Here is a 16,307-nt window from a genome sequence, read left to right as displayed (position 1 = left end):
ATGTTGCTGAGTGCATTATGAGCCTCACGGGTTTCTTCTAATAAAAAAAAAAATACTGAGTCCTGATTGGTGGAAATGGCAAATAGGACCCTTCAAGATAGGTCCTGTTGTACATCAGCTGATTTGTAAGAACATATCTGCCAATTCTTCAGCTCCTTTTTTTTGATGTTCATCGTGTTTCACTGTTGCAGTCATTACAATTAGGTTATCCTGCTGGCAGGCTACCCGCAGTCGGCCTGAGTTCCAAAGTCTAGGGTCCGGCATCGGTTGCTGTCGCCTCTTCCCTGACGTCAGTGCACCAGGGGGGGGTATATAAAATGCAGCCAACGCCATTTTCTTCAGTCTTTCTTGCCGTGCGGTGCCCGAAGCAAAAGCAGTTCGCAAGTGCCAGTCGGCCGACTCCTGAAGTTTTCAAATTCGAATTTCAGATCTGAAGTGTTCATTAAAGCTAAGTACTGAGACAATAAGAATCACCACGAAACAACCAACCAAAAAATAAAAGCAGGACTGGCAAGAGACGCTAAAAGATGAATTTACTTCCAAATACAAATAAACACAAAAATGGTACACGTCGTTAAAAACACAAATCCAAATCGCAAAGTCAATTCAGTAAGCGCATTCGTTTGGCATTTGCCAAACTTTTTCAAACTTAAACAACATCACTTCCTGTTCTATAAATACTACATAATGATGACATAATGAATCTAATTAAGTTACATTATTTAAAGCAGCAACGGAAAGTAAAAAATATATATATCCCTTGTACTAAAATCAATCATTAAGAAATGCATCAAAAAACATCGCACATAACACTCTAGCAGTGTTCAAATATATGATCAGCTGATAAAACATGTAATACAAATATATATTTTAAATAAATATTTTAAATTAAAATAACAGTGAGTGTAACCATTAATTTGAAACCAGGACATAAATCATTTTGTAAATTACATCCTAAAGCTACCATATCTTATGTTATTAATTAATTTGCTATAATATATATATGTAAATAAAAACTATATAAATAAATATAACACATCATATTTCTAAAAACTATTATATAAATATAATAAATATACCTATATACTAACCATTATCTATCTAGTGATTTTAATTTTAAAATACTAGCTATAGAGCTATTATTATTCATACCGGGCCAATTCTGTGCATCAAGCTGTATTTGCCATTCTAATTCGAGCTTCTCTAAGCATGGTTGCCATGCTCCACCCCTTTCATTCATTTTTAAAATGTCTAAAACAACAAATTTGAACGAATGAGTGGTATATGTATTAATATGTTTAGCCAGAGCATTTAATTCGTTTTTATCACGTATTGTTCTAATATGTTCACCAATACGCTCCTTAAACTCCCCCTCCCCCTACCTCTCAGTTATGGGACAACAAATTAGTTGTCCGTGATGATGATGAAGTCACCAATACCGAATTAAACAGTGAAAACTGTGATTTTGAAGAGGATACTGATTTTTTAGGAACAGAATCATTTCCACCTTTAAGAAGGTCAGAAAGGTTAATGCAACGTCAACAGAACTTCCAAAACCAGAACCAGAGAAAGAATTGGGGGCCTCAGAATCAGGCCCGTGGTCGAGGAACTTTTTCCAGGGGGAGAAACAATTACAACAAGGGACAATGGAGAGGGTATTAGAGAATGAGATTCTGGTCAATTATGGTCCGGTACTTTATATGAATTCAACTGAAGACTTCACGGTCTATAATTATTCTGAGTTTACATTTGATAATAGCATTTGTGACTTATTGTCACGTGGGCAAACTTTCATTCCTAGTAAAAGAATGAATATTGTTGATTCCATTATAGATTTAAAGTTGTTTGTAAGAAAATTAAATTTAAGTTTCTTATTTCATAATACTGAATAGATAACTAGACCATTTTTTATTTCTAGTTCCTATAACCCCCCACTGCATCAAACTTTAAATATGTTTGAAAGACTGTGTGAGTTGGATTTTCGGGCACTTTATATATCAGGTATAAATAATAAAAGATATAACTTGACAAAAGAAGAATCTAGTATGTTAAAAAATTTAGTTGAAAATAAAGGTATAAGATTTATTAAGCCAGATAAAGAAGGGGGTGTGACAATTTTTAATATTAATGATTATACCAAGGAGCTAGAATATATTGTGAATAATAATACTTATATTGTTAGTTCTATTAATGAATTAAATGGGGCTTATAGGCATATTAGAGGGGTCCTTTATGATTTATTTATTGATGGTGATATTGGCATAGATGAATTTAATTATATGAATGTTGATCAGCCTAGGACTCCAACTATGTTTGGAGTCCCAAAAATTCATAAAGATAAAAAAAAACCTCCTTTTAGACCGATTATTGATGCCCAAGGCTCCGTTACTTATCCAGTAGCAAAATTCATTGATAAAAGTTTGAAAATATGCATTTATTCTGAAAAACATTTATTAAAAGATTCATGGGATTTTTTATCTATCATGGGGGCAACTCCATATAATGACAATGATATTTTTTTTAACTATTGATGTCAAAGACTTGTATTCAGTTATCCCACATGAAACGGGAATGGAATGGTTTAATATTTTTAGAAGAGAAAGGTTTAACACAAAATAAAATTAATTTATTGGATCAGCTTTTAAATCTTGTTTTATGAAATAATTTTATAATTTTTAATAATAAAATTTACCTACAGAATGAAGATGTAGCCATGGGGTCCCCATGTCGGGGCCTTTACGCAAATATAGTTATGAATATATGGGAAAAAGAATTTATATTTAAGTCTACATATTTTAATTATTGTAAATTATATTTGCATTTTTTAGATGATATTTTTATTTTATGGAGTGGAAAGAAGGAAAATATGGATGAATTCTTATTATATTTAAATTCAACAACTTCCTTTTTAAAATTTACAGCCTCAATAGATACAGATTCAATAGCATTTTTGGATGTGCGTTTGGAAAAGGATTATTTTAATAAAAAATTAACATCAAATATATTTCGCAAGAAGACATATAGTAATAGCTTCTTGCACTTCAATAGTTGCCATCCTTATAGTCAAAAACGAGCCGTTTTAAAGGGCCAGTTTGTTAGGGCTTCCAGAATGGTGAGCGAAAGAGATGATTTTATTAGTGAATGCCTGAAATTATATGATATGTTTAAAAATAGAGGTTACCCAGAAAGGATGATAAATGAAGTGATATCTGAGATAATAGTTAAGCGTGATAATTTGTATTTTAAACCATTGTTAAATTCAGTAGAAATTAGTACCCCAAATATAGTTGGAAATACTATCATGACAAAGTGAATTAATTTAAATAAAACATCGGAATTAAATGAAACCATTATAAATAATACTGATGTATCAAATATGTCAAAAAGTAAAAGTTTTTCAAGAAGCTTTGTAACAACATATAGTTATGACAGTACAGCTATTTATAACATTGTCAAGAAGAAATGGCAACTTATAGTGACTGACCCATCTTTACATGATTACTTTGATAGTAGTCCACCTATAATATATAAAAGGGGCATTAATTTAAAACAAAGCTTGGAGAAAAAATATATTAATAATAAACATGGAAGAACATTTAAGTGTGGTAGATGTAAATACTGCCCTTATGTATTTGAAACAAATGAAGTAAAAATTGATGGTAAAAATATCCGATTGAAAGATAAAGCCAGTTGCATCAGTGAAAAACTAGTTTATTGTGCTTTATGTTGTAATTGCAATATGTTTTATGTTGGAAAAACAGAGAGAAAGTTTAAGGAGCGTATTGGTGAACATATTAGAGCAATACGCAATAAAAACGAATTAAATGCTCTGGCTAAACATATTAATACATATACCACTCATTCGTTCAAATTTGTTGTTTTAGACATTTTAAAAATGAATGAAAGGGGTGGAGCATGGCAACCACGCTTAGAGAAGCTCAAATTAGAATGGCAAATATGGCTTGATGCACAGAATTGGCCCGGTATGAATAATAATAGCTCTATAGCTAGTATTTTAAAATTAAAATCACTAGATAGATAATGGTTAGTATATAGGTATATTTATTATATTTATATGATAGTTTTTAGAAATATGATGTGTTATTTATATTTGTTATTTATATAGTTTTTATTTATTTATAGATATATATATATATATATATATATATATATATATATATATATATATGTATATATTATAGCAAATTAATTAATAACGTAAGATATGGTAGCTTTAGGATGTAATTTACAAAATGATTTATGTCCTGGTTTCAAATTAATGGTTACACTCACTGTTATTTTAATTATTTAAAATATTTATTTAAAATATATATTTGTATTACATGTTTTATCAGCTGATCATATATTTGAACACTGCTAGAGTGTTACGTGCGATGTTTTTTGATGCATTTCTTAATGATTGATTTTAGAACAAGGGATATATATTTTTTACTTTCTGTTGCTGCTTTAAATAATGTAACTTAATTAGATTCATTATGTCATCATTATGTAGTATTTATAGAACAGGAAGTGATGTTGTTTAAGTTTGAAAAAGTTTGGCAAATGCCAAACGAAAGCGCTTACTGAATTGACTTTGCGATTTGGATTTGTGTTTTTAACGACGTGTATTATTTTTGTGTTTATTTGTATTTGGAAGTAAATTCGTCTTTTAGCATCCATTGCCAGTCCTGCTTTTATTTATTAAAGCCAAGTACCCCGTTGGGGAAACTTTTTTCTTGCTCCAGACCGATGTCAGAAAAAGTTACAAACTGTATTTCCCGTTTGAAGGAAATACCTCATAAGGAATTTCATTCTTACTGTATTCCTTGCCTAGACCCTGACCATAACGTTGCTAGTTGTCGGTTTTGTGCTAGATTTAACCAATGCACTATTAAGCGTTGGTACGATTTTGCATTTCATTACTTTGGCAGAAGATTTAATTATATAATGCCGTCGGATCAGCCGACTACCGGAGTTTACAAAAAATGAAAAGAAAAGGACAGGCATCCGAGATCCAAAACCGACGACGGCTTCTTCTAGGCCTGTCACTGGTTCGCCGGGTCTCAGGTGCTTTCGCAGCCCCTGATGCCTGCTACCTCAGAGCCACAGGCCGCTTCCGACTCGACCTCTGGAAACTCAAGGTATTGGACACTCGGAAACTATTCCCTCAGACGGGTCCAGATCCGTTGAGCAGGCATCGGCTTCTGAGGGTGTTTTCAAGCCTACACCATTATATCTGAAGCCTACTTCATTTACAAAAACTAAAGCAGCTCTAAAGACAAAGAAACAAGTACAGCATTCACCTGGACAGGCCTCCATGCCTAAAAATCAGATGCTTAAAATGGCCAAAGACCTTATTACTTTGATCAGGGGTCCCTATGCCCCTCCTGAAAAGAGGCCTAGGCAAGAGTTAGAATATGAATATTCAGACCAGGTTTCCATTTCCTCTGATTCCTCCTTTGAATAGGATTACTCTATTCCTCCCTATGAGGATTCTGATGCTGAAGAATCTATCCCTTCAGCCTCTCCTCCTGAGGATTATTCTTTTGGGGAAACACTATGAGGGAGCATTTCCACTAGGAGAGCCAAGATTACTCAGAATCCAAGAAAAGGCTCATGGATTTCCTTTTATTGACCCAGCACAGGCCCCTTGCTATCCCGCCTGTTTTAGACATTGTAGATGATGTATTTACAGAGTCCAGTTTTTCTCCAGACTCTTTACCACTAGCCCCTGTTAAGCCAGACAAATACTACAGGGTTCCTGATCCACATAAATTCCTCTATAAGAACCCTGCAGCTGACCCAGAAACCATCTCTCAGGGTCCCAAAGGGGTCAAGGCTTCTACTGCAAAAAACCCTATTCCCTCTGATAGGGATTCTAGGGCCCTAGACAGATGGGGCAAAAATATTTATACCACTGCTACCTTGTCTATAAGAGCTTTAAATTGCCAATTTCATATGCTTAAGTATCCACAATATCTTATATCCTTGCTTAAGCAGAAAATGCCAGCAAATGCAGAATGTGCAGACAATAAAGAAATGTAGGATTTATTGCATGCAGTTGAACAAGTTGGAAAGCATACTTTGCAATGTAGTTTTGATTCTCTAGAGGCCTCCTGCAGGGCTGCTGTTACAGGTTCTGTCATTAGGAGACATGCTTGGTTAAAAGAACAAAATTTGCCAGATCATGTTAAAACAAAACTATTAGACGCTCCTTTACAGCATGATACTTTGGTGCTAAAGTAGAAGAGGTGTTGAAGAAAATGGAGGACAAGGCTAAATCTATGCAAACAGTCAAGGATTTCTTGCAGGTACAGCCTCCCACATTTAGCAGGAACTGGCTTACAAAAAATTGGTCCTTTCCAGTGTCAGATAGAACACAAAGGGGCAGATACAGATGCCCCAGAGGCAGATCACAGCCCCAAGGCTCATACAAGCCTAAACAATGGGGTGCTTCTACCTCCAAGAGCGGAGAGGAAAAATCACAGCCATACAGGAAACAGTCTCAATGACTTTCCACTTCTAGCACCAAGCACTTACCTTTTGGCAGCCCCTTTGGGGGGAAAGATAGCACTTTTTTCACAAAACTGGCACATGATCACCCAGGACAAATGGGTTCTAAATATAGTTTCACAAGGCTACAGGTTCCACTTTCACACCCTGCCAAGGCAAAACTGTATACCAGACTTGCCACGAAATCAATGGGCAGAGGCACAAAAACAAGTTTCATCCCTCATGGACATGAGGGCCATTCAACAAGTACCAGAACAAGAGCATGGTCACGGATTCTATTCAAGACTGTTATTAGTACCCAGAAAACACAAAGCCTGTAGACCAATACTGGACCTATCTATTCTAAACACATATTTGGATATTCCAAAATTCAAAATGTTGACTCTACAGCAGCTTCTGCCCATGTTGGGCAAGAAGGCTTGGCTTGTAACTTTAGATCTAAAAGAGGCATACATGCATGTCCCAATCAAACAAACATGCAGAAGATACCTCAGATTCAAAGCTGGCTCAATGCACTGCTAATTCTCTGCACTGCCCTGGCTTATCTACTGCACCCAGGGTCTTCACAAAGTGCCTGGCACCAGTAATTGCATTTTGGAGACAAAGAGGAATACAGATATATCCTTACTTGGACGACTGCCTTATTCAAGCGGAGAACAAGGTCATTCTACTACAGCATCTGGCGTTTGTAAAAAGATTACTGACAAGTCTAGGGTACACAGTAAACGAGAAGAAATCAAAACTCGCACCCTCTCAAGAGATAATGTTCCTGGGTGCAAGCTTAAATACAACTGCCCAGATGGCTTATCTCACGCCAGACAAACACAGACAACTGACTACTTACTTCAAAATGTTGGCAACAAAGACCCAGTTATCTGCAAGAAAAATTATGCAGGCCTTGGGTTTCTTGGCATCTTGCATTATGCTAACTCCATATGCAAGACTGCATATGAGGAAACTTCAGTGGTATCTAAAAAGTGTTTGGACTCAACATTGCCACAGCCTGGAAACAGTAATTACCCTCATTCCCTGCCTGCAACAGAAGTTTCAATGGTGGGCAAAAGCCCGTCACCACAACACGAGACAGCCATTCACCTTACCCACAGCCAGGCAGACATTGACAACAGATGCATCAGATTACGCCTGGGGGGCCCATATGGCAGGAAGATGTATTCAGGGCACATGGTCCGCAAGTCAAATGCATCTACATATCAATCAAAAAGAGATGCTAGCTGTTCAGAATGCCCTAACAGCCTTCAAGAATCAACTTCATCCAGGACAACTACTAATAAAGATGGATAATACTACAGTCATGTGGTACATAAGCAGGGGGGCACACATTCCTACCCCCTCTGCAGGCTAGCCATGAACTTGTGGCATACAGCGTTGACTTAACAAGTACATCTGCAAGCTCAATTCCTGCCAGAAAGGAAAAATACTTTGGCAGACGAACTAAGCAGAAACCTAATGGATCCCCACGAGTGAAAATTGGATCCACAAGTCTTCAGCATGATAACAAGGAACTGTGGATGCCCGGACATAGACCTATTTGCCTCTCCTCACAGCTACCAACTACAAAGATTCTGCACAAGGACGTATCACAAGCAAGCATGGAAAGTGGATACTCTATCTTTCAGCTGGAAAACTCTAACAGTATATGCCTTTCCTCCTCTGCCTCTCCTCCCCAAGGTACTCCTCAAGGTCAGACAATAGAAACCAAAAATTATACTGATTGCCCCAGACTGGCCCCGCCAGCACTGGTAACCAATCCTAAAGAGCTTGTCTCACTGCCCAGCCTGGACATTACCTCAAATTCCTCACTTATTGACCCACAAGACAGCCAGGTACTGCACAGCCAACTCAAAACCTTAAACCTGGCGGCATGGCAGATAATATAGCCTCTCAAGACACACCTCTTTCTAAAGCAGTGATGGATGTTATTTTGGATGCCAGGAGGCCTAGCACCAGAAAATCTTATGCAGACAAATGGAAGAGATTCTGTGCTTGGAACCAAGCACAAGGCATTGACACGATTGTTCCAAATATTCCTCAGATTTTACAATACTTAACTGAGATGCTGGATAAAGGCCTTTCGTTTTCATCAATTAAAATTCATGCCTCTGCCATTTCAGCTCATTACAATACAGAACCACCCCACTTTTCTCATCCACTGCTGAAGCAATTCCTCAGAGGGGCCAAAAACTTAATACCACCCAGGAGAGCCCCTACTCCAGCCTGGGACCTTAACTTTGTATTGGAAAAGCTCACTCTGCCTCCCTTTGAGCCAGCTGCAAATGCAGAGTTGAAATTCCTTTCTTGGAAAACAGCCTTCCTTCTAGCCATCACTTTAGCAAGAAGGGTGTCTGAATTACAGGCCCTCATGGCAGTGGAGCCTTTCATCATCTTTCATGCTGACAGGGTGTCCCTCAGGACCAACCCCTCCTTCATACCCAAGGTGGTATCCAGTGTGGCCCTTAATCAGTCCATTCATTTGCCAACCTTCTTTTTTAATCCACAGAACAAAGGGGAACAAATACTTTACTCCTTGGACGTACACAGACAACTTAGATTTTACTTGGACAGGACTAAGCCTTTCAGGAAATCTGAACAGCTGCTGGTTGCATTTGTTGCAGGGACAGAGGGGAAGGCCATTTTAAAGCAAACCATTTCTAAGTGGAAAGGCCATTGCATTCATTTCTGCTACAAGCACCATGGAAAACCTACCCCACAAGGGATAAGACCACATTCAACCATCTACCTCTACAGCCTTTCTCAGAGGTGTCCCTACCAGGGACATCCTAGAAGCTGCTACCTGGAGTTCTGTACATACCTTCACCAAGTATTACCACTTGCCAATTATTTTTAAATCCAGTGCTAGTTTTGCCACTGCAGTTTTGCAGGGCCTTATAGCTGGTCCAAATGCTACCTAATTACCTCCTCCCATCCTTAGCTTTGAGAATCTTCCCAAATGTGATAACTGCAACAGTGAAATACGAAGAACATAGCACAGTTGTGTACACTTACCATAAATGTAGATGCTCGAGTGTATTCACTGTTGCAGTCCTAGTTACCCTCCCTCCAGCCCCCTTACTTCTTTTCGCTATACCTCTACTCTCCTTTACTATGCTCAAAAGCTTTTTGGTGTATTTGCTTTTTTGTTGGAGGTATAACCTTGTGTATTTATAGATTTAATTGCTTCCCATTAGGGGGGCACCTGACATCTGGGGCAAGAAAAACTGATGTAATGGCATCGGCTGCATGTTTTATACCCCTGGTGACCTGACATCACGGAAAAAGAGACAGCAACCGACGCAGGACCCAAGACTTTGTTAATCAGGCCGACTGAGGGCTACTGCAAGCCGATAACCGAAATGTGATGACTGCAACAGTGAATACACTCGAACATCTACATTTATGGTAAGTGTACCCAACTGTACATTTTTATACATGTGTCATTATCGCTGTGACCCTTTTTTTTTTTGGGTTGACACTACATGTACCAACCTCACTCCTTCTCTCCAACATTATTATGGATGTATTGTTCCCGCAGTTTCCATTTACTTCTATGTAATTTGCTGCTTCCCTTTTCTAATGCTCCCACTTCCAGTTCTTTTCAAAGTTTTACAGAATTCAGTACTTTAAATGTAGTTGGTTTATACTTTGATTTCTATTTTTTTAGTAATTGTTTTTTGGCAACTAACAGTATTAAACTTAATAAAACCATACCATGTCTAGGCAATTCAGATCACGTGCCTCAGCTCAAAAGAATAATTTCCTTACTTTAAACCATTTGCTCAACAAGTATTTCTGATAGATGCTCTGTAGGGAAGGTAATGTGTAGCCAGATTCATCTTGGGTGTTTAATTCCTGACCATTATGACTTCATGATGGTAGTTATGGAGCAGTAGTGGTGTAATTGAGTGATGACTTGCTTTTTTTGGGAATTTGAATTCAATGCTTATTAATGCTGTGAATGTGAGGGGGATTGTATGTGTTTCTAGGACATATGTAGAAACAAGCCTGATCTTAAAGCATATGTCTTGAGAAAAATAAGGTAAAATAAGTGCTTGCTGTAATAAATGTTAGTTTGCTATGAAATATAAATGTGTTTCTTAGTTTTAGTGATTTTTATTGATATTGTCACATGGTATTTTACACTGCTTTGGTTTCTTTTGGTTTACCTGCTTGCTGTCATTTCATCAGACTGTTTCATAATTTTTTTTCTTTCTTTCCTTTCATGGCTTTTGCAGCTGTTTTTCTTCATCTTCTGCAGGTTTTCTTATGTCATTATTGTTGTGACCCCTGTTCTTTTGTTTTTTTTTTTGCATGACACACTTCCTGTACCAGTTTGTTTTTTCCCCCTTGTTTTACTTGGTACTTCTAATACTATTCACAGACATGATATTAATAAGTAGTTACAAAGTATGCAGTCCAGGAGACCACACAGGAGGAGCCCAGCCCAAGTTTTTAATTGCCCCACAACACTGAAGGGTAAGTGAATTGGTCAGAGCTCCACAACAGGTAAATGAAGGCTGGTGGAATCAAACTCTGGGACTACATAAGCAACTCAACAACAGCTCATAGTTTTAATTGTCTGTGCTATCCAACAGACCTTGCTGTCAGTTTGGGGAATTTTGCAACCCTAAGACAACTTGATTCTTTGCTCTGGCATAGTCTTTTTCCACTTGAATTGAGGGGGCACTTGCAATAAGAACGTTGTTTCACATGCGTATTTATTCAAATGTCACTTCACATCTAACAACTAATTGTAGGCATTTCAGCTGGCTATACAGGTTAAGTGCACATCACAGTGAAGTTCCTGCTGCAATCTCGGCTCCATACAGCAGAAGTTGTATACAAATTCCTGGTAGTATGATTTTCCAAAATGTCTGAAAGCATTCGTCATTTGAACCTTTGTCCTTCCCACTCTTTACAGACAAAAATATGCAGCAGCTCAGGGCAAGTGAAACTTTTATCCTGTTAGCAAAAACTGTACCATTAGGCATTACTCTAAGATCTAACAGAGGCCACTTTGCCTTCAGTAGGTATTGTTATATGTACCTTTGCGTTTTAAAGGAAACTGTTTAAAAGCAGGCAGATATTGGATCTGCCAACTTGGATTATTTCTTACATACTGTAAAAGTTCCTTCCTCACCCTGCATAACAGCCTGACACCTGTCTGATGCACTACTGAACTCTGTCATATTTTTTGATCCCACAGCCTCTGCAAGAACATTGTTTAATCAAGCACTACCCTTTCTGTGAAAAAATACTTTCGATATCTTCCCTGCACGATCACTTTCTAGAGTCTCGAGTCATAGGACAGTTGTCTTTTGGCATTTCCCCATCCAGCTTGCTTGCTGCAAACTCCTCAGCTTCTGCTAAAGAGTTGGCAGTCATCTGAAAAGCTATTCATTTAATTCCTACCCTTATCTGTTCCTTTGGCCCCAGTTTTGTCCACAGTGCAGGCAGGACCTCTCCCACTGCAGCATTACACCACACTGGTTTACTGTTTTCTATTACTTGGAGTTCCTGCACATGCTTGCATGTTTGTTTTACACAACCTTAGTTCCCACCTTTATCATGGTGTGTCTGGTTTTCTTCCTCTTGCAGTAGCTTTATGCTTATTTGTGTTTATCTGCCTTAACCTCTCAACTCACTTTTTTGTTTTTGTGCATTCTTATACTTTTGCTTGATTTTTTTTTAATTCTTTGTAACTCCTGTAGTTCTGTGCTTATTGTGAGAGAACTAGTGCATGTTCTTTTGCATCAGTTTTATTTTTTACTTGGCACTGTTTCTCTACATTTTCCTTTTGTGATTTACGATTTGCTAAAGCTTCTGTGGTTATGTTGACGTTGCTTTATTAAACTGTTACCTTTTCATCCTTTTTGCAGCCAGAGCCTTTCCAGACCGCCTGATTAATTTTATTCTGCCAAAGCTAGACAGCAATAATGAACGCCTTCGCGTGGGATCCTTAGCTGTGATGAGGCACCTTGTAAACTCTGCCAGTAAGTATGATGAGAGGAAGAGCTAGAGCTTTTGTATCGTACTAGTGTAGTATGATGGATCTCTTGTACCGTACCAGTGTAGTATGATGGATCTCTTGTACCGAACCAGTGTAGTACGATGAATCTCTTGTACCATACCAGTGTAGTATGATGGATCTCTTGTACCGTACCAGTGTAGTACGATGCATCTCTTGTACCTTACCAATGTAGTATGATGGATCTCTTGTACCGTACCAGTGTAGTATGATGGATCTCTTGTACCGTACCAGTGTAGTATGATGCATCTCTTGCACCGTACCAGTGTAGTATGATGGATCTCTTGTACCGTACCAGTGTAGTACGATGCATCTCTTGTACCGTACCAGTGTAGTATGATGGATCTCTTGTACCATACCAGTGTAGTATGATGGATCTCTTGTACCGTACCAGTGTAGTACGATGCATCTCTTGTACCGTACCAGTGTAGTATGATACCAGTGTAGTACGATGCATCTCTTGTACCGTACCAGTGTAGTATGATGGATCTCTTGTACCGTACCAGTGTAGTACGATGCATCTCTTGTACCTTACCAATGTAGTATGATGGATCTCTTGTACCTTACCAGTGTAGTATGATGGATCTCTTGTACCATACCAGTGTAGTACGATGGATCTCTTGTATCGTACCAGTGTTGTACAATGCATCTCTTGTACCATACCAGTGTAGTACGATGCATCTCTTGTACCGTACCAGTGTAGTATGATGCATCTCTTGTACCATACCAGTGTAGTATGATGAATCTCTTGTACCATACCAGTGTAGTATGATGCATCTCTTGTACCATACCAGTGTAGTATGATGAATCTCTTGTACCGTACCATTGTAGTATGATGGATCTCTTATACCGTACCAGTGTAGTATGATGCATCTCTTGTACCATACCAGTGTAGTATGATGAATCTCTTGTACCGTTCCAGTGTAGTATGATGGATCTCTTGTACCGTTCCAGTGTAGTATGATGGATCTCTTGTACCGTACCAGTGTAGTGCGATGCATCTCTTGTACCATACCAGTGTAGTGCGATGCATCTCTTGTACCATACCAGTGTAGTGCGATGCATCTCTTGTACCGTACCAGTGTGGTGCGATGGATCTCTTGTACCGTACCAGTGTGGTGCGATGGATCTCTTGTACCGTACCAGTGTAGTGCGATGCATCTCTTGTACCATACCAGTGTAGTGCAATGCATCTCTTGTACCATACCAGTGTAGTATGATGCATGTCTTGTGCCATGCCAATGTAGCATTAGTCCCTGTAATCTGCGGAATTTGCAGTGTATAAGAAATAAGAAACTGACAGTATGTGGTTTGACATGTCTTAATTTTATTCTGTAACAAGGCCTGCTCCACTTGCTGTAATTTTTCAACCTCACTTATGGTTTACAACCTATTACATTTGCTCACATTACCTTTGGGCACATTGGTTTATTATGTAGGAAAGTGTTATGTATGCAAGTTCATTCACGTCGTCTTAGAAGTGCAGTTGTGAAAACCGAAGCTTGGCTTTTGGAAAATAAAAATATTTCCAAGTCTACTGTCTAAACCACACGTTTCTAACATGGATGACACTGACAGACCCAATCAAATTTATTAACATACTTGCACCTTATCACACAGTATTTAAAATACTTAAAACAACAAATAGTCAAACAAGCTTAAGTACACATTGAGTAAAGCTTTGCTAAAGTGTTGGTAGGCTTTCCATTAAAAGTACTTATCTGAAGTAGTTGACTTCATTCATTCTGCACATATGGGTATACGGATCCGATTCGGATCCGAGCCGGCAAAACTTTTCAAGCATCAGCTCTGAGCTCCAAGCTCCTCCCTTACCTATATTGCATCACTTCCTCCTATCTAGCCCCAGATCTCATTTGCCGCTCTAAGAGTCAGCATCGTGGTCTCTGAGCTCTAAGCAAGGTGGTAAGGTTATTTGGTCGTTTTGTGATAGTTGAGTGTGAATACCTTTCCCTTTTTTCCTCCCTTCGCGTTTGATCGTCATGTCAGTTGTAAAAAAAAAAAAAAAAAAAAAAAAAAGTTATAAGTGTTTTTTGTTTGTGATACTCGTTTCCCACCTAGGCCCAATCCCTGTTTAAGTGTGTGTGTTAGTGGGCCGTTAGGGCTTTTACTGTCTCTATTATGGCTGAACAGCCTAAGGTTCTTTTTAAGAAGTGCACAGAGTGTGGTCACAAGCTCTCACCAGCCGATGGCCACACTCTGTGTGTTCTATGTTTAGGGGTCGCCCATCTGTCTGCATCCTGCGACATTTGTTCAGGCTTTAACCCTAGGGCTTTGAAGGATCGCCGGGCTAAGCTTGTAGCTAAGGGTCTGCTACTAGCTTCTGCCCTAGAGTCTGCCTATGTTTCCTTTCCAGCCAGTGACACTGTGCAGGCAGGGACTTAACCTCCCTCCAGGCCTGCTACATCGGAGTTGTCCCAGAGAGGTAGGGACAGAAGGGATAAGGAGAAGCGCCACAGGGAGAGGTACAGGCCCAGAAAAAGATCTCCGGACAGGAAGTCTTTCTCCAGCCACTCTTCAATGGCACCCAGGTCTCATTCTCCTTAGCTCTGCTCTCCCCGTTTCTCACCGGAGCCATCGGAGCCGAGGCACTCCCCTCAGATCGGGCCCAGACCCGAGTCGGTCGCTTCCTCCAGGTCGACTCGGAGTGTCTCCGACCTGGATATGGACAGCCTGATGAGGAGGTTCATCCAGAACCAGATTCAGATGGGGGTCTTACCAGGGCCCTCTTCCGTTGGAGAGGGTCCTCCTTCTTCAACTATGTTCCACCCTATTGCTCCTTCCCCGATCCAGCCCGACGCTTCGGGGTTCTCAGGTCCGAGACCTTCTGAGCTGTTGGGTCGGTGCCGATGGTTCTCGTTTCCTCGACGCCAGCTGTCACCTTGAGTTGCTCGGATCTGTTCTCAGATGCAGGAGACACTCGGAGCCGTAGTTGGGGAGTCTGACCCGAGGGTCGAGATCTCGCTCTTTTGGTTCCCATCCTCGGTGCCAGGACTACCACTCTGTCAGCTCCGATCCCTGCTTCTGTGCTGGGGAGAGCCACTTCCTTACGTTCTATGGAGGTGTGCTCTCCATCGGCATTCGGGGAAGTGGAAAGGGTTCTCTCCCAGGGATTGAGACCACAGCTCACCTACTCGGATCCTACCCAGACCCCTCTGATTTTGGATTCTGCTCCCATTACTCTGTCTCAGGGACAGCTCGTGCCGAAGCAACCCCAGGTTGTTCCCCTCAGGGAACCCCCGGAGGCTTACGAATCCTCTCCAGAGAGCCACACTGGAGAGGAACCTTGTAAGTGCAAGCGTAAGAGGAGGCACTTGGACTCTCCTGAGTCCATTACCATTGATACGGACTTGGATGAAGGAGAGGGTTCCCCCAGATCACCTACCGAGGGCGTCTCGTTCGGAGACATTATGGAGATCCTCCTCCAAAGTGGAGGTTGGTCAGCCCCACAAACCCTCTGCGGATGAGATCGTATTCCTGGAGGCATTTGGCGTGGGCCCATCTACTTCCTGGGTCTCCCTCCAGCAGACTCTTTGGTGGACCTCATCACCACTAGGGCATGGAAGGAGCCTGACACCATAGAGCCTATACCCAAAAGGGCAGACAAAATTCTTTCCCCGCTGTCAGACAGGCAGGTATGGTCCAAAGGAGCCCCGGTAGACGCTTTGGTGGTTGCAGCTGCCACAAAGAAGGAACTGGCACAGGAGAGTTCCTCGATTCATCCACCAGACAG

General features: G+C 40.0%; 1 protein-coding gene across 2 annotated transcripts in view; it reads left to right on the top strand.

Moving 5' to 3' along the window:
* Positions 1-16,307, top strand: part of MROH1 (maestro heat like repeat family member 1) — a 2,449,684-nt gene that overhangs the window by 699,702 nt on the left and 1,733,675 nt on the right. For both annotated transcript variants that reach the window (XM_044067698.1, XM_044067696.1), the window contains exon 10: positions 12,408-12,521. In XM_044067698.1, the coding sequence (XP_043923633.1) occupies positions 12,408-12,521 (114 nt within the window). The remainder of the gene's footprint in view (positions 1-12,407; positions 12,522-16,307) is intronic.

This window comes from Protopterus annectens, chromosome 3.part1, assembly GCF_019279795.1.
Source record: "Protopterus annectens isolate FY-2018-M chromosome 3.part1, PAN1.0, whole genome shotgun sequence".
In the NCBI taxonomy this organism is placed as follows: Eukaryota; Metazoa; Chordata; order Ceratodontiformes; family Protopteridae; genus Protopterus; species Protopterus annectens.
This window is presented reverse-complemented; position numbering and strand designations above follow the sequence as displayed.